The sequence below is a fragment of the Chrysemys picta genome, chromosome 1 (genome assembly GCF_011386835.1).
Source record: "Chrysemys picta bellii isolate R12L10 chromosome 1, ASM1138683v2, whole genome shotgun sequence".
NCBI lineage: Eukaryota > Metazoa > Chordata > Testudines > Emydidae > Chrysemys > Chrysemys picta.
In genome coordinates, this window is record NC_088791.1 from 26,670,113 (window position 1) to 26,697,664 (window position 27,552).

General features: G+C 41.6%; 1 protein-coding gene across 2 annotated transcripts in view; it reads right to left on the minus strand.

Moving 5' to 3' along the window:
• RELN (reelin) overlaps positions 1-27,552 on the minus strand; it is a 452,511-nt gene that overhangs the window by 315,086 nt on the left and 109,873 nt on the right. For both annotated transcript variants that reach the window (XM_008172472.4, XM_065557727.1), the window contains exon 3: positions 18,170-18,305. In XM_008172472.4, coding sequence (XP_008170694.3) covers positions 18,170-18,305 — 136 coding nt within the window. The remainder of the gene's footprint in view (positions 1-18,169; positions 18,306-27,552) is intronic.

The window sequence follows — 27,552 nt, forward strand, 5'->3', positions numbered from 1 at the left end:
ACTATAGGTGCATCCCAAAGCTGAGACCTTATAAAAGAGTTCGGTGCAGACATTCTATCGGGCTGTGGAAATTTTTTTGTAGAACTGAGGCTGTGTGTGTGTGTGTGTGTGTGTGTGTGTGTGTGTGTCATGGGGAAGGAAGGGAACAGACCATAGTTTTATATATTATTCATCTCTCTGATTTCACAGTACAACTCACTCAATGTTCAAACCTCACTGTTTAGAAACACCAAGCATTTCCACAACAGTTCAAGCAATTTCCACTTCATGTCCATCTCAATGAGCATAATTCTTCCAGGGGCTCATCTTCAAAGCCTAATTATCAATCAAACCATATTCCACCCAAGTAATGGGTACATTTCTCAATGGGGAAGAAATTAAAATCTAATCTCAGCTTCTAAAATTCCCAAATGAACATTTGTGAGAAGGGAAGTATTCTCATTGCAAGTAATTTATTATTTAGACTCTACTAGCAGAAAATGATCAGCTTCCATTTTCTCTCATGCAGAAGGTGCCAAGGTCCAATATGGAAATATTCCAAAATTTTAACAAAACATTCAAAGGCAACACTAAACAATAGCCTCCTGCTACTGTACAATACAAGTATGTTATATACAAAAGTTGTAGCTGTACAAAGGAGAGAGGAGGGAAACAGAGTAATGCTAACATTGTCATGACATTTTTGCAATTACAATTTTTGGCATTACGTGACTCAATTGAAAGGAGGAATTTATCCTTTGCTACCAGTAGAGACAGGGAAAACTTATGCCTATCATTTGAACTGAATCCAAACAACCTTTTGGAAGAACTGGCGTGTCCTTTTCTTTTAAATCATTTTTCACATGCTCACTCTTCCTGATTTGTGCTGATGTGAGCATGTTGGGTCACGTCAGGTACTTGGCAGACTCTGCAGTCCCCCAAAACAAGACAGCACCAGGCACTTCATGGTACGAAATGGCCTTTTTTTGTGTGAGACCTTTGAGAAAGAATTAAATTACCGGACAATCCTCCTCTCCTCAGAGTGAACTCTTAAATGAATAGTTTCCTTTCTCAGGAGAAAAGGCAAAATAAGCTGTAAGATGTCATACAACTCTTCCCTTTATTTGCAGTCCTTTATCATAGAGCTAATCAGGAATTTTTTGACGACATTTTTTAATTGGAAAATGTGGATTCTTCCAAACTGAAAGTTTTCACAGAAATGTATCGGTTCTGATGACTCTTCCGTTGGGAAAGATTTCTCAGGTCCAGAACAGAACAGTTGGTCAAAACATCAGAGTGAGAGAAAAACAGCCAATAGCTCAGTGATTAGAGCTGTCAACTGGCATGTATGTGTGAGTCTCTGCTCGGCTTGATTTGGAGCTTTGAACCTGACTCTCCCACATCCCCAGTAAGTCTCCTGACCACCAGGCTATTCTGGGATAGGTTCTTCTCAGTCTCTTCTGTTGAAGCTGTTACACTTTATAAATAATGAAATAGTCATTGGGCCAGAGGGAGACTGACTATAGCTCAGGGTTAGGGCACTGAGTCAGACACAGTAGGGGCCTGAACCTCAGTCTCCCACATCCCAGGCTATTCTGGGGTCTCTCCGGGGGTGCTGGAACTAGGGTGCTGGGGGTGCTCCTGCACCCCTTGGCTTAAAGTGGTTTCCATCATACACAGGATTTACAGTTTTGTTCAATGGCTCTCAGCATCCCCACTATAAAAACTGTTACAGCGCCACTGGGTCTCTCTCTTTTTTCATGAAACGTCTCATAAGGTCTCGGTTTCATCCCAATATGTCTGAAACGAAATGGCGAAACCTCATCATTTTTCACAAAATGGAATCCTTGTTTTCCCAGCCAGCCCTGCTTTATTGCTTGCAACTGCCAACTGCTCTGCTCATTTAGAAGCTGTTGGCCCTGGACGATGATGTGGCCTGTATAATAGCCCTGTAGTGGTGGTGAATTCCATACTGATGTTGCCTAGTAGCTCCACAAATCAGCAAAACAAACTGCTAAAACCATCTAGAGAAAGGGATCCAAACAAAGCCAAAGTTTTGATTCTCAAAATTCAAACATGTAGATCCCTTCCACATGCTCTGTCAGCACCAGAATTGCTATCACCTTACAGGACTATACACAAATTAGATTGTCATAGTCTATGGGCTTGATTCACCACTCCATCTGAGGAGGTGTGCTGAACACAGCCTGTGCCAGCTCCCGTGATTCTGAGCCACCTTGCCTCTACTAAGCAGCCCTAACTCTCATCACTGGCATAAGGTCCCTTATGCGAGTGGAAGATCAGGAGTAGTGGAGCTTTGCCATGTTCCCTCCCACCCCTATCTCATCCACACCGCACTCTCAGAACATCCCAATATGGCTCTTCCCTCCTCATATGCAAGATGTCCACTAGCAGAGTTCCCCAGTGGTCTGCAAATTGTGGGGCATGCCCCCCATAGGTGGGCGCAGAGGAACATTCGGGGGTGTGTGCAGCAGGGCCTGGGTCAGACCCCATGGGAGGCAGTCAGAGAGTGCCACCCAGACCTGCTCTGCCCCAAGCCCAGCTCTGGCCCCAGTCACAGCTCCATTCCGGCCACAGCTCCACTCCATCCCCTGCTCTGCCCCCAGCCTAGCTCTTCCCTCATTCCCTTTCTGTCCCCAAGCCAGCTCTGCCTCTAGCCCCAGCTCCTCCCTCCATCCCCAGTTCAGTCCCCAGCTCCACCTTCAGCCCAAGCTAATCTGCTGAGTCAACTGTGCAGTAATGAAGGGGGGACGTGAACAGATTCCATTTCTGGTAAGGGGGGCACAACAGGAAAAGTTTGGGCACCACTGCCCTAGACTGGGGAAATTCTCCACTGGTCATTTCCAGTTGTTTTCAGGCAGTGTAAAATAAGCATCCTTGGTGGACCAGAGACGCAAGATCAATTTCTGCAGAATCAGCGAGGTCTAAGCTGTTTGGGGATCATATTCAATAGAGCCATAATAATAGCATGTATGGTAGTTAGTAGTTACTGCTCACTGAAAAATGCACAAACAATGAAGATAAAGGAAATAATCTGGGCACCACATCACAGTGAGACCTGTTTAGAGCCAAGTTCCTAATCAACTATTGGCCTGTGCTTTTTTCAAAAATGCTTCACATAATGTTGATTGGCAGCATAACAAAGCTTGTTTCAAGAGAAGAGTCTAGGGAAGGGGGAATGCTTTGTATCAGACTCATCACAGTTCCACTAAACTTAAATGCTAGAAGGAGCAAACAGGCATGATTTTTAAAAAAAAGCATGTTATCAAAAACATAGAAAAATAAAACAACCGGAATATTGGGATCTAGCACATGGTTCTTAATTGCAAACAGCAGCAGAAGGAAAGGTATTCTGGGTTCATTCATGTCTGGTGTTTCACCAAATGTTTTAAATGTAATTCTGCAGTTACCGTGCTGCATTTTGTCAGTGATGAACAACTGTGGGCAAGGATTGTGTTAGCTGGACAGTGTACCACACAAAATTTGCATCAACTTTATCTATTTACTGAAAGACCACGAGACTCTTCCTTGAAAAAATACATACTGCAGTAGCTCATTCCAGATATGAAGAGCCAGAATTCTATGTACTACATCATTTAATATATTGTTGATCAGAAAGCAGCTATTGTTGCATACAACCGGCACAACAATGGTGGAAAGAGTACTTTTCTATATGGACAATAGTGGAACACATCTTCCGATCCTGTAACCTTGTGTAATTTCTAACAAGAAAGTGAGTGCTGAAAACGCAGCCTTAGTCCAAGTAATAACATGTACCCAGCTGTTGAAAAATAAACTAGAGAAAATATGGGAAAACTCCCAACTCTGAGTGGCCCTTTCTCATCTCATACAAATTAAGGCTGGTGAGAATTTCCAGAATTGATAACCCTTTGTTTTTCAAGGAGGCAACATGGTGCCCTCCAGTGGACAGGGAAATGCAGTAGGACTAAGGAAACCTGAATTCTCTTTCCAACTCTGCCAATATCCTGTTGTTGATCATAAGAATTATCCTACTCGGTTGTTTGACTAGTGGCAACCATGGAGAAAAACGTCTAACCATGCTGGTAGACATACCGAAATTTCTCAGCTGACAATACAGCAGACACGCTAAAGGATGTGTAGTTGTACTCTGAATGGTGATGCTGTAAAAATGGCATCATTGGGTGCCATGTTCATTGTATCTAAATAAGTTCAGACCAAATATAGTCTCAGTTTATAAGTCAAATGCTATTTTTTCTAACTGCCAGTCTTGGAAACTCACCCAGGGCTCTGGAATCAAGCTGAGTTCTTCTCTTCTCTTATTTCAAGAATATAAAAGCAAATGGGATCATGGAGGGAGAATACCAGTGCAGTTGCCCTGAACTGTGACAGGTGCCAGTCTCCTCTATTCTCTGCCTGTGGCACACAACAGTTTAGTCTCCTGAGGACAGAAATGCTTTAATCTAACCTAAGTTACTGGGCTCAACATAGAGGTAAACTGGGTGAAATTCAATGGCTTGTGATCTACAGGAGATCAGATTACGTGATCTAATGGTTCTTTCTGCCTTTACACTCTATGAAACTATGAACGCAAGTTTCCTGAATCTCAGAATTCCTCTGCCATCAAAAAATAGTTCTGAAACCATTGGCAACATTCTTGTTTCATCTCCCTTTAATGGTCATTTCACATAGAGGATGACAACCTACTACTACTGCTATCCGTTAGTCCATTAGCTCATAGGTGCTCTGAATCTAAAGGTTCCAATCCCATTGATGCTTTATGTACATGTCAAAATGATTCAACATGATTGAAATGTGTTTTCAGTTTGCTTTTTTAAAACTTAGAAAATAATAACCCACTAAAATATATTAAAATAATGGTAAAGTTGCAAAGTCAAGCACCAAAAGTTAGAATATGCCAGAATTAAGATTGTTTGTGACTTAAGGTTATGCATATGCATTATGATACAGTCTATAATTATATGATCACACGTCACAACAAAAACTGAGGCAGGGGACCTACAGACAACAGCCTTTTTTCCACACACAACTCTGATCCAGTCCCCAAAGTATCATTAAGGCTGTGAGTCTGTCACAGAGATCATGGAAGTCACGGATTCTTACTGGGACCTCTGTGACTTCTGTGGTGGCTGGTGCGGCTGGCTCCAAGGCTGCCACGACCTCTGCCTGCTGCTGCTAGACCCTACCTCCCCAGCACTGGTGGGGGTTCCAAGCAGCACACCATTGCCCCCCCCCAAACACCCGAGCGCCACCCCCACAGCACATGCTGCACCCTCGGGCCGCCCACAGAGAACCCACAGTGCCCCGGGACGGCCCCCTCCCAGCACCCAAGATTTAGTCAGGGATATATAAATGGACCTGTCACCAGCCATGAATTTTTGTTTACTGCCTGTGACCTGTCTATGACCTTTACTAAAAATACCTGTGACTAAAACGTAGCTTTAAGTATCATCCATTCTGTGTATTGAATTAGTCAGGGATCCTATGGAAAAAATAGTATGTGATCATGTAATTAAAGACTCTATTATAATGCATATCTACATACCCAGGGGGCTGAATTTAGCTTGCCTGGGCAACCGTTTGAGAACTTGACTTTGCTACTTTAATGTTCTTCTGTTGTTATTTTGTGTGTGCAATAAATACAATCACATATTTAACTTTGAAAGTATTTTCCTGTATTTCTTTTAGTCAATTATTTTTAACAAACTAAAAAGTTAGTAAACAGACTATCTTAAATGACAGTTTAGCTAAGTGGTTTACCAGAAGATTGTGGTTCGCTCAGACAGTATGTCACTTTTCCACCATGGTTAAAGGAGTAATATAGCAGACTGGGTAATCTTCTTGGCTGTTTGTTCAATATTTCCACAATTTTCATCATGGTTTCTATAAATGTTTTAAATAGGTAACGAGGCTTTTAAATCACAGCCTTTATTTTATGTATTTCAGGTTCATGTATTAACATAGTTGCCAACATGTGTCCCAGACACATAGACATGCAAATTTTATTTCTGGAAGAGATTACTTAAAATTTCCCAGAAGGGAGTTGTATTATTAGGGGATTATAGTAACATGACCACATGGAAAAAGCATATTTGATTTCCTGTAACTTCACTTTAAACCAGGGGTGCCAAACGTCTTCTCTGGAGAGAGCCAAATTACATTTTAATTTATGGCCTTTGGACTGGGTCTATTACAAAATTAGGGTCATATTCTACTCTCCTTCAACAGTATGGTTGTCTGCACTTTTATTCAGTCCCCACTTTTGCTGGGCAATGCTACTACATGCTGCCTCAGACAATATGTACCTCAGGGTTGAATATAAGGGTGCTGCTCCATCCCTTAGTAAGTTACTGTTACATTCAGCTTTACTTAGAGGAAAAAATGAGGTAAGGAACTTGTAGGACCACAGCTATTTCTATGGCCTTTTTTGGCCACTTGCACATGCAAGTACCCAGTATGTACATACAATTCCACTAACTATGCGAATTAGGTGACAAAGGTATTAGAAAATAAGAGTATTTTAGTATTTCATTAGACTTAATTTACAATGCATCAAGATGAATGGGGCAGTTCAAATCTCTTAGATCCACTGTTATATGCTACCTACAGATTCAGGAAAACAACTCTGTATAAGTTAACAAATTCAGTTCATATTTGAAAGGAATTTTTTATGGCCACAAGGTCTAAAAATATGGGGGGGGGGTTAATAATAGCTTACATTTTGCGATCAGAATCTGTCACAGATGCTTGATAAATACTTAAATAGGCAGTAACAGCCCACAGGATGGGTGGTTAATACACTGGTTTAATCTCCAGGTTAGCATACAAGTTACGTGCAATGTGTTCATAGAAGCAATCAAAATGATATTTTCTTCAGTGACTAATTAAAAATAAAAATCTATGACACATATATACTTCTAAACACATAGAAAAGAATATTTTTTCTATAACACACCGAATATCGCTCTATAATATTGTATTTAGAGACTTCTGTAGTAAATTATTCCAGCGATTAAAGCACAAATTGCTTTTGCAATTGAGGTCATCCTTATCACTTTCACAAACTGGTAAGTGAAGCTATCTATAAAAGCACTCGTCTTAACAATCTAAGCTATAATGTTATGTATCACCTTGCAAAGGAGTCAAGCCAATACAAGCAGGAGCTTAACTAGGTTAGTGTGAGCTCAAAGAACAAATTGTAACAGCAAATTTTAATAGAAAGATATTATGTTATGCAAATTTCCATACAAACAGTAAAATGACTTATTGGCCAAATAAAGGTCCTGATTTTGAAAGGTAATCAGCGTTTACAACTCCCATTGGTTGGGAGTCACAGGTGCTCAGCACATCTTAGGCTCAGTCCCAAATTTTGCCGACAAAACTACTCTACTCGACATTCAATATTTTTTAAATTTACATTGCCAGAGTTCATCTTTAAATATCTCTGGTGGGAAGACAGGGAACTATTCAAATGTATCATATTAAGCTATCAGAAGATTTCTACTGCTTTGAAATATCTGTACTTTTCATTTTCATAAACAATGTATTTCTAAAAGGGTGCCACTATGTATTTATTGTTGATTGATTGAGATATTTAGACAACAAGAATAAACAATAGCTCAAATGCTGCCAATCTAAGTATAGTTCATTATCTGATATTGCACAGAGACAGAACAGATCTTGTAAAATTGATGCATGTCATCACTATGGCCCAGATTCTGATACCTTTACTCATGATATATATACCCACTGACTTCAATGGGACTACCTATGGAATAAAGTGTAAAGAGAGTAAAGCATGAGTCAAGAGAGAGCATGAATAAAGGTATCAGAATCTAGCCCTATGTGACTTGCAGTATAAGTGTGTATTCACATGATCCCATACATAATATGAATAATCAGACTACATACAATTATAAACAGAACTGGGCTGAGAAAAGAAGAGAAAAGAACAACTGGTTGACCGCAATGAGAGTTGAGTGTGCTCAGTCCCTTTTAGGATTGAGCTCTAACAGAGCATAGAGAGACCAAGGGTGAAATCCTGGTGCTACTAAAGTCCATGGGAGTTTTGCCATGGACTTCAGTAGGGACAAGATTTCACTATAAGCAGGGCCGACTCCAAGCTTTCGCGATCAGCGGCAGCTCCACTGCGCCGCTTTCTTCTTCGGCGGCAATTCGGCGGCAGTCCTTCCCTCCGAGAGGGACAGGGACCCTCCGCCAAATTGCCGCCGAAGAGCCTGACGTACCACCCCTTCCCCTTGCTCAGCTGGTGCCTGGAGCCGGTCCTGATTATAAGGGCCTGGGTTCTCCTCTCACTGATTTTACAATAGTATACCTCCAGTGACTTCAATCAAGTTACTTCTGATGAACATGAGTTTAAGTAAGAGGTGGATCTGTCCCTAACATTCAGAAATGACCTTGGTATTCCCATTCCCCAGCCCTTGGCATTTAAGCATATCAGTAATGAAGATACTCCTCACATACCTGCCTGGCTGGGGTTAAGGGATGATGGTTACTGTAAAACATGGAGAAGATTAAGAGCTACAAAGAGATACAATATTGGTCCTAAATTGAAAGGATGATGACCTTTAGGTGAAGGTAGGCAGTGTAAATGAGAGACCATGCTCCAATGAATAATAGAGAGTGTAGGATTAATAGAATGATCAAAATTCAGAACATAATTATGAGTTGAAATTCAATCTTAAACTGGAGATTATTTAATTCTATATTCCACTCCTGAAGTCCTTTATCAACTGTTTCTAAATAAATACATTACAATATTTTAAATCATGTCAGTCTAAGTGTGGATGCTACTAACTTGAATTCATGGTGTTTTTTGTTTTCCTACACCTATACATCTGGTGAACTCCACCCCAGGTCAGTAGTGTTTAAAAGTTACTATAGGATAGCTATTAGGTGGCCTGTGAGAGATTGGTTTGGTGGTTTCTGTCAAGTTCTCAGGGCAGAAGTATCAACATTACAAAAAATCCACCCCCATAACTGGCACTAATTAGCAACTTTGTTATCAGTCTCAGCAGAGGTCAAGGACTGAATGGCTATAGAGGCTGAATTGAGACAGACATACTGGCAACAGCATGAAGAGGCTTGCATTACTGCTGTCTGTGCTGTTCCTGTTCTGTTGATAAACAGTCTCCTGGGAACTCATTCTGGCATCTTTCATAAGTATTAAATTCACACTAATTTTTAAACTAGATTAGTAGTGAAAGGTGGTGGCATGTGTTATTTAAAAGTTAATTTTGTCAAGATGTCTGTTAAGGAGCAGCTACATCCTACCAAGCAGAACAATGACGAAGAGCAATGAGATCAGCTTGTAGTTGCCCTTTTACATGGACATATGATGCTGGTACTTTGCCTGAAGCCCACTCTTTTAAGAACAGTTGTTCACTGGTTCCAAGACACCTTTGAGCAGCTGAGGTGGAATACTATCAGGTTCAGCAGCATGTCCATTTCATAACTTTTAGATGGTCTTGCATATTCCTCACGTGACAGAGAATCGGTGCTTATACATGGGTCTGCAGCCATGTGGTTCATGTAGCTCTGGACAGTTGTCAGCAGGTGTGTAGTTCAGTGAGCTTTCATAATGTGTTTCCTATCAGTTCAGGACCTCGTCTGTCGATGAGCAAAGAGAGCTGTCTGGTTTTGTGAGGGGGATGTTAGAAGGCTGTTTATGGCTACCAGGCAGGTATGTATTGATTCAGGCAGGAAGCAGGTTGTTGTACTTTAGGCTTTGTCAGCCAGTTAGTTGATGTAGATCTCATGGTCACGTTTTGCCGTGGCCTGGAATATGCCTTTCAGCTGTTTATGGTCTTGGACAACTCCCTGTTTGTGTGCTTCTGCCTTTTTTGCTAATATAGCAAGAACTCTTCAGAAGGCCAAGGTTTCTTGAGAGACCACCCGAAGCTGATTGTTTCAGCAGTGGCATGGTGCGTAATCTTCATACCGGTAATGGTGTGAGAGTGTGTGTTGGATCACAGCTTTCACCACATTTCTGCACAGCCTCACATGTACAGCAGAGTTGCATTCTTGCCCTGGCACTATTTTGCTGAGCTATTGACTGGATATTAGGATTTGCTGCTTCACACCTTGGAATCAAGGTTGGTCAAGAAGTGTTCACCAACCAAGACTATGCCAGTGATACTACCTTGCTTGTGGAGAAGTCAGAGAATTTCATCCGCATCCTCCAAGGTCTCTAAGACATTGCCCACACTATGGGATTGAACATCTCATGGCAGACGATCAAGGTGCAAAATGTCAGAGTTGGGCCACCAGAACCCAAGCACAGCTCAAGTGGTTGCAGCAAACTGGACTTCCTTTGACAAATAGATCTTACCACCCTTTGCATGAAGTCCATATCTCACTTATGGATGCACAAATGTCTTCTTGCTGAACCAAAGCTCCAGATCTATCAAACCTATATACTATCTCTATCATTATACTGGTCAAAAACCAGGACCCTTTTACAAGCAGACTTGGAGTGGTTAGAGACATTCCATACGTGCGGTCAACACCAAATCCTGAGCATACAGCGGTTTGACTTTGCGAGAAATGTAATAATCTTGCAGAGATCTGGCCTTCCTTCAATCGCTCATTATATTAAAAAAGCAGCATTGTAAGCTCTTCAGCCATGTCACAAGGATGGACAAAAATGCCCCAATACACCATGCTCTCAAGCTCTCCATCAACAGGTAAAGGGGTGCATGCACTGTTCCTATATGTTGCTGTCCATAGGGCTGACCCAGAGATTCGTGGATTCACAGGGTTGAGCCAGATCCGGAAACTTCACTACACGACGTAGGTCTGGCTGGTGCCGTGGTGCTCAGTAGACTATGGATGTTTGATGATGATTCAGAAACATAAATTGCTTACATTTTCCTTGGACAGGTGCCTTCCCTAGTGTGTACATTAACTGTTTATATAAACAATTAAAGGTAGGGTTTCCAGTAGTGATCATTGATGGCCTAACTGTGCTCCCATTAAAGTCAATGGGAAAACTCCCATTGGTATCAGTGGGAACAGTTTTATGCCAGCACTGAGGGCTTTTGAAAACCCACCGTAAATTTGTTTAAATGTAAATCTGCAGTTATAGCAACTTTTAGTTTTTCACAGACCTGTCCTCCAGCTGTCCTTGAAAGTGAAAATTATACAAAATACTGGTTCAGGAATAAAGGAATTCAATGTAAAATGCTAGCAAAAACATGTTTTGGAAAGTCACCACTCCTATAAATGACCTGAAAATCCCAGACTTGGGTAGGACCAACAATTATTTCATGAGCAATCCTTTAAAAGAAGAGAAACAAACATCTGAGAAGGAAAGAAAATAAAATAGGGGTAGAAAGAAGAAAAAACGTCTTCTTATCCTGCTCTGGATTTCTTTGTATAATGACTCTTCCTCCCAGCTAACTCAAAGTATAGACACCAGCATGGACTAGAGCTGGATTAAGAGTTTCTATACTTTCAGTTAGCTGGGAGGAGGAATCATTATACAAAGGGAACCTTCAAAACAAAAGGTTGTTTTGAATTGGAAAATAGAACTTTCCACCTCCACTTATCTCTCTCCAAATGTAAATTTTTGGACCAAAACTTTTTTTTGACAGAAAAGTGCAGATTCGGTGACAATGAAATATTTTGACAATTTCTTTCTATTTGCCAAATTATTTCAGTTGGAGGGCGGGGGACAAAATTCATAATAAAAAATTCATTTTGAAATTTTCAAAAAGAAAGATTTTAATTTTTCAATTCAAAATAGCTTTTTAAGTTTCCTTAAACTTTTTTTTACATTTTTTTTATTTTAAAATATGCTGGAAATTGAAATGAAATGTGTTTTTTTTCTGATCAAACACAATGTTTTACTTTTTGTTTCACTGAAAATTTTGACCCAAATATTTTTATGTTTAATTGCCAGTAAACCAAAAAAATCCATTATTCACACAGCTAGTTTCAAATCCGATATGGTGTAAGAGGGTGCAATCCATTGATTTCAGTAGAGTTCCATATTCACTTATGTCTGTCTGAATATGGCCATCTGAGTTTATACTCTTTTCTGCAACTGAGTAAATACTGACATCTATTTATTTTGTCAAGAGTGTCATAAAATTTGATGTAACATTTTCAGTTCTTATTTCTGCAACACTTGATCTTTTAAATTTTTTTAAAGAGAGAGGAGGAGAAATAAGGAAAAATGAATCATTTTGTTGTTACTGTATCTTTCAGGGTAGCAACTAGCAGCAAAATCATGCCATTCTTTAGGAGCTATTATTTTGTGGTACAGTACTCCAGTAAAGCTAGACACAGCAACCATGGTATGTCCCACTTACTACTTTTTGCTTTGTGTTTGTTACAGAACCTGCAGAATGTGTGTGAGGCCAATACAAATACTGCAGCTATTATGAAAGTTATGTTAGTTATGAAGTGTTTTATTAAGTTAACTTTTCAGAACATGGAAATTAAACAAATGCAAAAAACTGCAGTGACAATATTTTGTCAATGGTAGCCAGAATCTTTAGCCAGTTGGGGAGAAGCAGCCAAAGCAGGGACTGCTGCAATAGGGAAAAGTGAGGAAAATGGGGCCCAGTCAAGGCCACCTCTCCTGCTAGCACCCTGCCAGACCCAGAACCTTACAGAGGAAACCCCCTACTCTGGGGGCACCAGGACCCAGGCAGTGCCTCCCCCTCCCCTGCCCTGCCACATGGGCTTGGGCATAAACTGCAAAGATGAGCCAGCCAGCCAGTCAGCCAGCATCTCCAGCCACTAGGACAGAAGCACCCAAAGCTGGAATCTTTGGTTCTTGGATATCTTTCTGAAGTTTTGACAGGACTTTCTCTGCCCTGTGCTGATTAGCTGCCTGCTTCAACCCTCCCCTACTCCTCCCTTTCTCCACAGTCTCTTCACCTCAGCTTCACTCCGCACCTGTCCCCCTCATTCTCTTCCCTTCATTTTTTTTCCATTTAGCCAATCCCCTGCTAACTAAATCCAACCAAAGAAATTAAAAATAAATAAAACTGTGACATTAAGATGACATTGGTTCACTTTGTCTGTGTGTTCTATCCCTTCCCCCACCCTGCATCTGTCTTGTCTATTTAGGTTATAAACTCTTTGAGGCAGGGACTGTCTCTTTGTTCTGTTTGTACAGTGCCTCGCACAATGGGGTCCACATCCACGACTAGGGCTCCTAAGAGCTGTGATAATACGAATAATAAATAATAATAATAACTTATGATACCGTAAAAGTAAATTTCCTTTGAGTCACTATGCACAACTGCTGTGCAATGCTATGTGCTATAGGAAACATCTCTGGTTGAATCATGAAAATAAAGAGGCATGTATATATTCCAAAAAGGCCACCATCATTAATCTTAACTACTTTCTGATTCCAATTTACTATTTGAGGTTAAACAAATAGGATAGGGATATATATCTTCACTGTCACTGCAGTTTGTGATATATTAACATCCAATCTATGATCACTGTGCCCTAAGAATAGAAAGAATGCCACATTGTTAGTACAGGATAGTATTAAAGGCTAAACTTTTAAAAGCAGCCTATCAGTAGTCATTACATTACCCACTTGGACTTATGTTCCCAAACAACCAACCCACCCACTTTTTTAAATATAAGAACAACTTAAGATTTCAGTAAGAGTATGTGGAACTTTGATACCCGCAGCTTGTCAATGGTGGTGGAAAGGAAAAAAATCCTCATCTAAAACACAGACAGCACAATTCATTTTGACTAGCATAACAGATTCCACTATTCTGAGTGACAAGAGACATACACGTAGAAAGCCTTAGAAACCTCAAACTGTTTGAATTGTTCACCTATATAATTATGGCACAGTCTGGCTTTAATTTGATTTATGAATGAGTCAGGCCTGAAATATTTCCATTTCCAACCCTACTGTAGGTGTGTTTCCCTTCAGAGACCTAATTTACCAAAACTTTAGGCTGGATGAATGGAAATTGCTTTTTCTAATTTTTTTTAGGTGACGTACAAAAATTATATTACATTGCTAGAATACGAGGATATGTTATGCTTTGCAACTCTGACAGCACTTAATATGGCACAATATAACCTAATGATGATTCAGGCTTTTAAAACAAAATTATCAGAGAGAATCAGTTGGAGAATTAATATCCTGGATTTTTGCATGTAGTAAGCAAACTGGATTACCCAAAAGAAAAAAATATATAAAGTTGTTGGCTATTAAGATTTTCTGATATCTCAGTATGATAGGTTTATTCTGTTTTATGTCAAGACTTGGAATCTGGACAATATCAAAATAGAACTGTCATTTACTAAATACCTAGGACACAAAGAAGAAGACACAAAGTGAGTGGAAATATGAAAGTGATATACACAGTCACTGGATAACTAATTATCAGTTGATCATTTACATCCACAATATGATCGATGGCTAGAAGAACTCAGTTCCTACTCAAATGCCAGGCTTTCAAAAACCTGGATGAACCTACAAATTGAACCCCACCCCATTTTTGTTTCACTGGAAAATGTTACCTGGAGAAAGATGACAGGATATTGGTTTTTGGGTAGACAAAAAAACAGAACAACAAAACACAAGATATGGAGAAATTTTTAGGTCTGGAAGATGGGAACTCTGTGGTGATGAACCCTAAAAAGATGGTAGAGGTATAGAAAAAGTATTTCCAAAGGCTGTTAAATAAGAAGAGAGAGTTGTGAGTGCAAGCATCACCGACAATTATGGAGAAGCCTCAAATGGTATTGATCTCTGTATAGGAGGTAGAAAAAGCACTTAATAAGATGAAGAATGGTAAAGCAGTTGGTGAAGATGAGATAACTGCTGATATGATCAGGGCAGTTGGAAATACTGGAATAAAGTGACTTCACAGACACTTATGCATTTCCTGGGATCATCACAATACCAGATGATTGGAGAACAGGACTGATGGTCCCTCTTTGAAAGATTAAGGGCTGTGCAAAGAATCATAGCATCTATCAGGGCATCATCCTGCTAAATCAGCCTCTTAAAGTTCTTGAGAGAGTTTTGGAGGTAAGGGTTAAGGTGCAAGGTGGAGGAAAATATATGAAAGGACAACATGGCTTTAAGAAGGGAAGGGTACTATACATGCAATATTTGCAGTAAGATAGAAGTTTGAAAGAATGATAAATGGAGAGCATAACACCCTATCACCCAGGGGTGAACACTTTGCACAAAGCAATCACTCTATATCTGACCTATCAGTCCTCATCCTGAAAGGAAACCTGCACACTTTCAAAAGATGAGCCTGGAAGCTTAAATTCATTACTTTGCTAGTCACTAAAAATCATGGCCTGAACAGAGACACTGGATTTATGGCTTATTACAACAATCTATAACCACTCACCCCCTCTTTTTGTGCTTTCACTGCAGAGGTATTAACGGGCCACTCTACCTTGAATGGTCCCCTTATAATATGTGCTAACTACTTATGCTAAACAATCTGTTCCACCTTGCATTTTGCTGTGATGCTAGCAGGGAGGGATAGCTCAATGGTTTGAGCATTGGCCTGCTAAACCCAGGGTTGTGAGTTCAGTCCTTGAGGGGGCTACCTAGGGATCTGGGGCAAAATCAGTACTTGGTCCTGCTAGTAAAGGCAGGGGGCTGGACTCAATGACCTTTCGGGATCCCTTCCAGTTCTAGGAGATACATAGGAGTATCTCTCCAGGATCTGAAGAAGAGCTCTCTACGGCGCAAAAGCTTGTCTCTCACCAACAGAAGTTCATCCAATAAAAGATATTACCTCACCTACCTTGTCTCCAGGGCCGGCTTTAGCAAGAGCGGGACCCGAGCCACGCCGCGGGGGGGACGGGGGGACCCGAGCCGCGCCGCGGGGGGGACGGGGGGACCCGAGCCGCGCCGCAGGGGGGACGGGGACGGGGGGACCCGAGCCGCGCCATGGGGGGGGGGGACCCGAGCCGCGGGGGGGGGGACCCAAGCCACGGGGACCGGGCCGGGCCGGAGCCGGGCCGCGCTGGAGCCAAGCCGGGCCGGAGCCGGGCCGCGGGGGCCGGGCTGGAGCCAAGCCGGGCCAGAGCCGCTGGGGCCTGCAGGAATGGGCCGTGCCTCCCCAAGCCCTTCTCCCGCCCCCCCCCCCAGCTTACCTCGTGTTGCTGGCCCGCCCCTGCTTCGTCTCAGACTTCCCGCGAATCTCTGATTTGCGGGAAGCAGGGGAGGGGGCGGAGCGTTCAGGGGAGGGGAGGAGGGGCCGGGGAAGTGAGCTGGGGGCGGGGTTGATAGCTGCAGCGCGGGGCCCTCTTGGCGCGGGGCCCAATTCAGCCGAATCGGCTGAATCGGCCTAAAGCCGGCCCTGCTTGTCTCTCTAATATCCAAGGGCCGACATAGCTACAACTACACTGCACATAACTGCTCTTGAGAAAGCATGACTTGGTTCTACATGAGCTGGTGTCTGGAGTACTGAATTGGATGGGAGAGGGACTGCAAGAAATGGAGATGATGGAGGAGCTGTATTGAGGGTCAAGAGCTAAGATGGTAACAATACATGAAATTTCAGAGAGTTTTGAGGTGACCGTGAGATTGAGACAAGGCAGTATGCAGAGTCCACTTCTCTTCATCCTACCTATGGAGTTAATCAGTAAGATAACTTAGGCTATGGAGACAGAGAAAACTGATGTATGCTGATGATATGCTTGTGACAGAATGCATCCTTGTATTCGCACAATACACACTATTATACTCATCTTTGTAGAATGTATGCCTTGTGAGGTATCATTTGAAAACTCATAACTTGCTGGTCAATCTTATCATGGTGAAATATACATAGCAACACTGTGTGTGAAGTTCCCCCATATGACGTTAAAAGTGTATTTTCAAAACTCATGTAGCACCAAACCGGTCAAACAGGCTTGTTCTTAACAAAGGGGAGTGTGTTTGCATTAATTTGTATTTACGCAGTAAACAGAGTCATCAAGCAGAAAGGGGAAGGAAGGAAACAACAGGAAACCTGCATGTGAGCATACACAGGTGAAAAAATCAAGCAGGGAACATCCTTCCACACAGATTTTGCATCTCGTGGTCTCCCCGCCCAGCAGCCCCATATGATCCACTGTGGCTGTCTTAACCTGTGTCTGTGGGCAGGGTGCTGTGATGAACTTCAACTCCTGGGAGAATTCTGCACATGCACAGAATTTTTTTTTTCTCCTCAGAAAATACATTTGGCCCCAGAAATGCTGCAGTTCCACCTTTTGCCCACCAGAGGCTGCTGTGGTGCCAGAACAGCCGTCTGCATTCATGCTGCTGATGCCATAGCAGCTTCTGGTGGGCAAAAGGCAGAATTGCAGCACTTCTTGGGCAGAATGTATTTTCTGCAGGGGGGAAATGAATTCTACATGTGGCACAGAATTCTTCCAGGCGTAATATACTCAGGAGAACTGCAGGCAAGTGGAGGGTAAACAGAGTGTGCATGGAAAAAATTAGAGAGAAGATGGACTTGGGAGTCTCAGAGATAGATAGGCTGGACAGTGCACATTTGAGGTGGGCTGCATATGTGATATAAATGGGAAAAGAATGACAAGCAAAGAAAGCGTGGGGAAAAGACAACAACAAGAAAGGATGTGGAAGACTGAGGATATGATGGAAAGACTCTGTCAAGAGAAGTTAGAAGAGAAAAGGACCGGAACCCCAAGACCTACAAAGCCGCTATGGACTGGAAAGAATGGTGAAGAACAGTGGGTACCTCCAACCATGTGTACATAGAAAAAGGCATCGAAAAGTGAAGTGAGAAAACGTTTACCTAATTCTTTCAGTCCTTAAAGAATAAGGGCCTGATTCTGCCAGGTGCTGGTCAACTCCAAGATGCTGAGTGCTCTTAATTCCTGTTGAATTCAACACTTTGCAGGACTGAGCCCATAATCCTTATATTTGCAAGTTTATAGTGCAGACAGTTTGAACAGTTTAACTATTTGCAAACAACAGTCACATTGACTAAACATATTGTTAGTCTGATTAAAAAGAAAGCGAATGGCAGCATAGTATATTCATGTATAAAAATGTTCATGGTAGATTTATGTGATTATACTTCAAAATGTTTATACTGAACTAGTATTTATTATATTTATTTAGCCACTCAACAATAAAACAACCGTATTGTTTTTGATAATTGTTCCACGAACTTACATGAAATTCACACAGCCTGTTCCTGCAGGTGGAGCAATCCAAACGAAACTGAGATTTGTCGTTGGTAGATGACTCACATGAGATGCAACCACACTGCACATAAACTGATTTCCAAACTGGCGATCGGACATAATTCCTAAGAGAAAGACATGGTATGATAAAAAGGTATGATAAAAAGCAGCATATTTCAATGACTCATTGCAATGTTTTAATAGTGTTATGTACTGTATCTACATCTACAACATTTTGCTTTCATGAATGGCAATATGGAAATCAAGACCAAAAGGCCATGGTATAGTCAAAGTTAACTCCACTAGTGTCAATGGAGATGCCCTCTGCTTTCACCAACGTTGAATGTGGCCCAAACAATTTGCAATCATTATTTTTCATGACCCTGTAACACTATCTGAATTTGGTTTGTTTTTTTTTTCCCCAAAAGGAGGAGGCCAGATCTTTAGATGGTATAAATCGATGTTGCACATTATCTTCACAGATTTGCACAAATTAAGGATCTGGCCCATAATCTTTGAAAGAATGGAAAAAACTCTACCAACAAATTTAACACTTTTTATAAGAGTTCTATCCCTTTAAATTCATTTTCATTTTGTTGCAAAAACTTTTTATGTATTTTTGAATGTGGATGTCTTACATAAATAACTCTTTGGAATTCACTGTAGTTTGTCGTTAGATAAAAGAATTGTATCACTAAAATAAAGCAACAGCACTAGCAGACAGCAACCTTTTTTCTACTCAGATCCCTTTTATTGTTGCTTACAAATTAGTGCACAGTTCCATTATTTTTAACACCTTTGGGCTTGCTATCTGAAGTCACTGGAATTGTGCCCTGAAACTGAAGGCATTCGTATTCAATTGAATTACTACATCTTTAATCTTTTCTACATGGTACATTAAACAGTAAATGTTTAAACTGTCCTTTATAATGTAGTTATCAAAAGTAAATACCTTGTTTCTCATTACTTTCTTCAAATATTGACCCTTCAACTCAGAAAACAGTCACATTGACTAAGCATATTGTGAGTCTGATTAAAAAGGAAAGCAAATGGCAGCAGTACATTCATGTATAAAAATGTTCATGTTAGATCTTACGTGATTATACTTCAAAATTTTTATACTGAGCTGGTATTTATTCTTAGTTCTATTTATTTCAGTTCTGATAAGAATAGATACCACTGGCTCTAGGCTCCTTGACAAATGTTTTGAAGTACAATTCTTATGAAATGCAACTCTAGCAATTATGCTTAACCTCTTACTCACCCAACCAACAATGACCAAGCATAGAAAATAAACAAACATCCCCCCTGCCATTTTCCTGAGAATTCTAGATCTTCCTCAAAAGCAAACAGATGACCTTTGCAACATACCCTACCGATTCCAGCTATGTGGGACCAGAGTTGGAGTAATTTTTAAAGCTGAAGACCTTGGTGAAGACTACCCAGCAGCATCCTCTCTATTAAACCAAGTATCAGGGGGGTAGCCGTGTTAGTCTGTATACACAAAAACAACTGGGAGTCTGGTGGCACTTTAAAGACTAACAGATTTATTTGGACATAAGCTTTCGTGGGTAAAAAAACCACTAAGTTTTTTACCCATGAAAGCTTATGCCCAAATAACTCTGTTAGTCTTTAAGGTGCCAACGGACTCCTCGTTGTCTTTATTAAACCAAGGAAGCTCCAACCTGACTATCTTCAGAGATTGCAACTACTGTTCGGAGAGAAAAGTGGTCTCTCAAGTAAATCATTTAGGGCTTTGTACATCAAAACCAACACCTTAAAATCCACTCAGGAGGCAACAGGCAGCTAGTGCTGATCATGGACAATGACTCAGGGTGAGATACACAGCTTAACAAGTGGGCTGACAAATTCTGCACCAGCTTCAAATTCTAGATAAATTCAAGGAATAAACCCGTGAATAGTAATCTAGAGGTGACACTAAGGCATGGATGATCATAGTGAAGTGTATATCCATAACAAATCATCACAACCTTCTACCCAGAAACAGATGAGGGGGACATATCGTTTAGGCCATTATTGCAACATCTAAAAGCAGCAGGGAATTGACCAGGCTGCCAGATTGTGAACATGAGTATTAAATACTCAACACACACCCTCAATCACAGAGGCACAGATTATGCTTGACATATCATAGATTCACAGATTTTAAGGCCAGAAGGCATCATTATAATCATCCAGTCTACCCATAAGTGGCACAGAATTTCACCCAGTAAATCCTAATCAGCCCTATAACTTCTGGTTGAACTAGAGCATATTTTTTAGAAAGAGACATCCACTACTGACTTCAAATGATGGAAAATCCACATATATAAATTGTTCCATTGGTTAATTATTCTCACTGTTAAAAATGTGCACCTTATTTCCAACCTGAACTTCTATAGCTTCTATAACTTCAGACTCCAGCCACTGGATTTTGTTGTGCCTTTGTCTGCAAGGTTAAAGAGCCCTTTAACTAGAGCTGGATGACATTTTTGAACCAAAACTTTTTTGGCAAGAAATGAAGATTTAATGACATCAGAACATTTTGCAAATTCGTGTCAGTGTCACTGAATTATTTCAGTTAAAGAAAACCCTACAAACTGCCCGTCAAATAAAAATTCTAACAAAACCAAAAATGTTTCATTTAGACATTTTCTAAACAAAACATTTTTGTCTATTTGAAAAGGCTTTTTATTTTGAAATGTTGTTTACATTTTATTTTTTTTTAATCTAATAACATATAAGAATTTTAATTTAAATGAAAGTTTTCATTTTGGTTTGAACAAAATATTTAAAATTGTTTTTTACTTTTCAATTCACTGAAAATTTTGAAAAATCTGGTTTTGAGTAGACTCGAACAGATTTTTTATTTTTATTTTTTGGAACTGCCAGCAAACCAAAAAATCTGTTGTTCAACCAGCTCTACCCTCAACTATCAGAAATCTTCTCCCCAGGTAGGTACTTTATATACCATCAGGTTACCTGTTACATAAACTAAATAAATGAGCTTCTTTAGTCTTTCACTGAACAAAAGATTTTCCAGACCTCAAATTATTATTGTAGCTCTTTTCTAAGAGCTTTCTAATTTGAAAACATCCTTTTAAAGTGTTGACACAAGAACTGGACATGGTATTCCAATATGGATCTTGCTAATGCGGTATACAGTGATAATAACACCTCCCTATTTCCATCCCTGCTTATTCACACAAGGACCATATTAGTTTTTAGCTACCACATGGCACTGGCAGCGCACATCCAGTTGGTTTACCCACAATGACCCCTAAATCTCTGTCAGAGTCATTGCTTTCCAAAATACAGTCTCCCATTCTGTAAGTGTGACCTAATTTCTTTGTTCCTAGAAGTAAGATCTTGCATTTGGCTATATTAAAGTGCATCCTGTTCAAGTGAGCTCAGCTTACCAAATGACCCAGATTGTATTGTAGGACTGACCTGTCTTTATTGTTATTTACCACTCCACCAATTGTGTTATCTGCAAATTTTACCAGCAACATTTTTCTTCCCGATCATTGCTAAATACATTTAACTGATCTCTGAGATCCCACTAGAAAAATCTCCATTGGATGATTTCCCATTTACAATTATTTTTGAGCTCTAATTTGGTTTTAATTCACTTCCGATCATCTTCAGTTAAATGGTATGATGAATGGGGCTTGCTGTAGAATTCTAGCACTTTTGTGCACACACACACACACACACACACACACACACACACACACACACACACACACCATGCACGCTTTGACCCCTGGGCAATTTTCTCAAAATTTTTAAGAAGTGCTAATTACACTTTTTGATAGAAAGACTTTATGGTTTTATCCACTTTTGGAGGAGTCTTGTGCTCCTCCCTCTCACTTAACCTTCCCCCAATCCTTTCCTGTTTACATTAAAATCTCCCTCACCATACTGACCTTGATAAAAGCATCTTTCAAAACAAAGGTTTCTTTGAAATGTTATCTTTGGACTTCTCTCCCAGTAATTAAAAGTTGGTGAGGGGCCAATTACATCATTTCAGTTTCCTAGCCCTCCTTATCCTCTGAGGCTATGTCTACACTACAGATACTACAGTGGTACACCTGCAGTGCTGCAGCTATACACCTGTAGTGCTGTGACATACACTTGCTACTGAGGAATGGAAGGGGTTTTTCTGTCACTGTAGTAAATCCACCCCTCAAGTGGTGGTAGCTAGGTTGACAGAAGAAGTCTTCTGTCAACCTTGCGATATCTATATTGAGGCTTAGGATGGCTTACGTACATCACTCAGGGGTTTGAATTTTGGGGCACTGACCCCACGAATTGGGAAGAGCTGGCTGGCAATAGACTGCAATGGCATCACATCATACATGAAGCCTCAGCTCATTTTGAAGGGAATCGCCTTGCTCTAAAGGCTGAGAAATGGCAGAGGAGGAAGGAAAGCGTACAACATCCCAGATAGCATTGTGCTTTCTCCAAGCAACCACCTGTCATATATGTGGAAAAACCTATAGAGCACGGATTGGGCTCCTCAGCCATCTTAAATCTCATCAATGACCTTTTCCCCTCTGGCAGACTTCATCCTTGTATCAAGGGATAGCCAACAATGAATTTTTCACACCCCTGAGCGACGTAGCTAGGTCAACCAAAGTTTTAGATGTAGACCATGCCTTAGTGGACATTCTTGGAGCCTAGATGTCAAGCTGTGAGAGACATTTTCCCCTGACTAGATGGCAGCTTCAAAGAAAGTCTGGTTGGCAGTTTTGAACTTGTCTCTCATTCTTTCGAACAGTTACACTACTGATGAGATATCCAGGCTGTTAGAGCTTTCTGCATACGCTTGCTCTTATACATTTGTGGTTAAACTTCGTTAAAAGTACCTGGCCCTTGTGTGGAGTTTTTCCTTTCTTCTCTATAGATGTTTTTAATATGTGAATCTGAAATTGACCACCAGAGTAATTCAATTTTTAATTAAAACAGGATCTGTGCCACATAAGAAGTTATGGTTTTCATTGGCATTAGGCTTAACTCAATTCCAACTTCAGCCACCGGACCCAGTTTGAATCTGTAATGGCAGAGTGCTACAGGTGCACTGAGAGGACAACTTCCCCTAGGGGTGGCTGTGTTGTGCACATGCAACTACTTGCCTCCTGCCCAGGGGTGGGAGTCCATGTCTCTGACCCATTCCCACACTCTTTGGGTCAACTTCTGTTCTCATGAAGTCCATGTTAAAATTCCCACTAACTTCAGTGGTGCAGGATTGGGCCCTTAGAGTTGATGTTAGGGAGGTGGTAGCACACATGCACAGTGATCCGTGACTGCACAGTTGGAAGTAGAGCAGATCTCTACTGGCTGACTGGCAGTAAGCTATAGACCACTGGTTCTCAAACTTTTGTATTGGTGACCCCTTTCACACAGCAAACCTTTGAGTGTAACTCCCCTTAGAAATTAAAAACATTGTTTTATATTTAACACTATTATAAATAAATTATAAATGCTGGAGGCAAAGCTGGGGTTGGGCACAGAGGCTGACAGCTCATGATCTCCCCCCCCCCATATAGCAAACTTGCAACCCCGGAAAGCCAATCAGAAAGTGGGAGAGGACAAAGATCTAACACCGCACAGCCTTCAACAAGTTGGGGAGGAGCAGCAGTTTGGGGAACCTGCTCCTGTCCCTTCTTTCCTTCTGTAGACGCTTCCTGAAGGTTACTGACGACCCTGGGTTTTAGACACTTGGCCGTCAGGAAAAGCACAGAGTACACCAAGCACACACAACATCCTCAGAGTTTATGTTTATTCTTTTTAAAAGGAACCACTTTGAAGTGACTTGGAAAAATTCTTAACAATGAAAAAGCAACTCATTAAATTTTTCCACAGAAAATTTTTTATTCATTCTTTAGCATTTCTACTACTTTCTATAAATTGCCAATTCTATTTACTTACAGTATCTGTGCTGTGATTAACTCCATTAGGGAGATCAGCATCCTCAGAACATTAAAAAAAAAACCAGTATGTTGCAGCTTTAGCAAAATGATATATAAACCTTAAATGTCTTACTGCAGCTTAACAACAAATCACTGTGGTGAAAATAATGAACATGGGGTGGAAAGGATTGGAAAAAATATTTTAAACATTCATGAAAATAAAGGCACAGTGAATATTTCCCACTTGCCTCCAATGTTCTTGTGTTCCTCTGCTATGAAAAGCAACAGCATTTCACCTCCTGATGGGAAACCCTCTTCCCAAACAGAATGCTGGCTCAGTGGGTGAAAATAAACAAGCACAAATATAAAGGAGGCTTCCACTGCAAACAATAAATTAGAAATAAAAATAACTTATACAACCGTTCTCAAAAAACACTGAATGGCTCTATGCATCCCACAAACAACTTCTGACACAGAACACTCCTTATTTTAAGGTGTTTGGCTCTGATCCAAAGCACCGTGTATTCACCATATTCTCAGCATGTCCTATTGGCCAGCTAGAATGTATCTGAGATGCAAAAATCCGTCCATCCAAAAAAAATTGTCAAAGGAGGTAAAAGCCATCAGATAATAGTTGAAGATCTGTATGTCCATCTGTATAAATCTGTTTGCAGTGTTGTAGCTGTGTTGGTTCCAGGATATGAGAGCAACAAGCTGAATGAGGACCAACTTCTGGTGATGGAAGAGACAAGCTTCCAAGCTTCACAGAGTTCTTCTTCAGGTCACCTCACCCATCTTGTATAAATCTGTACAGCCAGAATTGTAAATAACCAGGTGTTTCCTAGGGAATCTAGTTTATCAAAGAATGTTCAAAGGTTTGTGGCAGTTGTGCATCCACAGCTCTAAGACATGTACTGCTTCCATGAAAGTCATTAGCATCTCTCTGAAGTCCCTTTCTCTTCTGCGTTACAGTGTGTGCTCAATCTTCGTTGAGGATTTTCATACACTACCACAGTCCAGTTCCCCTCTCCCCTCTCTAGATTTATCTGAGTTTTGATTGTCTTCAAAATATAATAGGACAAATCCCAGCAGTGCTTAGCACCTGTAACTGCCATTGCCATCAATAGGAGCTGCAGGTGCTCAACCCCTCTAGCCCCAACAGCTGTTTTTCCTGTATAAATTTCCCTCATTTTAAAAAATATTTATTTTGTGCCAACTGTATGCTTGGCCCTGTATAATGCACAAAAATACAGTCACTGCACAAAAGAGCTGATATCCTAAAAGGCAGACACATAGAAGAGGGATGCAGTAAGAAATCCAACTTAGCAGGTAGAAGACTTTTTTAAAAAGTCATATGAAAAGAAGATCCTTTGACTTTTTTTAATCAGGAATTTTCTCTTCTTTGTAATCCAAACCCTTACGAGGATTTAAGAAGCTGATATATTGTGCCTGACTTTTACGTATGGGCATGGAGGTGTGGAGGGAGAGGAGGAGGAAGGAGCAAGATGCAAAGACTCTTTTCCCTACTTAGATGGTTCACATAAGGGCCAAGCATAACTGCAGTGCCTGCGTTCCTCCCTGTGCCCCAGGAGCATATAGTATTACAACAGGCCAAAATGTACATTTTTCAGCCTACAGGAAATTTCAGGTTTTTGACATTTTGGTTTGTTCCACAGTGGAATGAAACCAAATTTGCCAAAATTTCTCAGTGAATCCAAAATGTTGTTTTGGAAACGCTGAAACATGCTGCTTCTGAAACAAAATGTGAAACTGACATTCCAGTCAGTCTCACTGAGCTGCTGCCAGGGCTCCCAGGGCCTGTGGCTCCAAAGCAGCCCTGCCATCCAGACTGTCCCAAGGCTGGGAACCCCAGGACTTCCAAACTCCTGGACCAGCTAGCTCCCTGAGCTTCTCCCCTGAGCAGGCAAGCCCGGGAGCTAGCCGACCTGGGAGTCTGGAAGCTGTGGGGTTCCTGGTCCCAGGGCAGTCAGTCTGAAGGGTCCGCCCTGGAACAGCAGACCTTTGTGAGCCAGTCCCAGGACTTCCAGGCTCCAGCATCATGACAAGGAGAGTATGAATCCAGCAGAGAGTCCTGGGGCTGGCTTGGTCCCTGCCATGGAGCGGGCAGCCTAACAGCCCACAAAGCCCTGGTTTCAGACAGTGCTCCACAGACTGGCAGGCTCTGTGCCACAGGACTGGGAGCTTATCGCAGTGGTATAAAAAGGCCCCAAAGGGCCCTGGTAGAATAAGTTGGGGTCCTCCCCCCTCCAGCATCCTTATCCTCCACCCCCCAGGGCTGGGGACCTGAACCCAATTTGCCCCGGCAATCTTCCTTGGGAGCCACTCAGCTCAACCACAGTGGCAACCAGACACCCCCTGCCTGCCTGGCTTCCCGCACTCTGTACCCCCGACGCGGCCCCACTGCCCGGCCCCCAGCATACATCACAAACCCCAGTGCATCTCTTTCCCACACCTTTCTGGATGAGCTTCTCACTGTTGAAGCAAGGCAAGTCCAGGGTGGTGGTGATGGCCAGGGCACGGGCCAACAGCTGTCCGGCCAGCAGGGCACACAGGACCCAAAGCACCAGCAATGGCCAGGAGCAGCCCCAAGCCTCTTAGTGCCTGAGCCATAGCCATGATCTTACCATTGCTGGCGCAAGGGAGAGGCTGGGAACACTTCCCTGGCAGCCCAGCTGGGGGCTGCTAGTCTGCCTACAGGTAAAGCATCCTCTGCTGGTTGGGGACTGCACCACTTCCACCTTTGGTCCTGGTGTGACTGCACCACTTCCACCTTTGTAGCTACACCATTGCTTAACAGCCTGCCCTACCCCCCTCCCCGCCAGGGACTGTCAGGCTCCCTGCTGCAAAGCTGGGAATCTAGCAATCCCCAACCACCCAGCTCTAGCCAGGACTCTGGGGGCTGGCAAGTTCCCTGCTGCAAAGCTGCACGTCTAGCAGTCCCCAGAAACCCAGCTGTAGATATGGATCCAGGGGCTGCAAGGCTCTTGAATGCAGAGCTATTGATCCTAGAAGTGAGCACTTTGTCAAAACGTTTAGCTCCAGTGATTTGCCATTTTCCAATACAGCTTGGTGAACATTTCTGACCTGCTCTATGTAGCATTCTAATAGGAACAGGAAAGGGAAGGCAGGAAGTGAGGGCGTGGATCCCAATCCCTCAAGTGGCCCACATGGAGAAGGATGCTGACCTGTATAAAGGAGTAAAGCCCTGGTGACCTGAGAAGTTTGGGGAGTACCTAAAGAGCACTAATGAGCCCACAGAGATTCACATGCACTTCTACCACAATTTACAAAGTCATAGGAAAGTCTTTGTATTAGTCATGAGTCATATGTGTCAACTATGTAATGCTGATCAATTGGAAACGAAGTTCTAAAAAGCAAATTTTTTAAAAAATATTTCTTTGGAAACCTAGATTTCTGGCATATTCCCCAAACATTT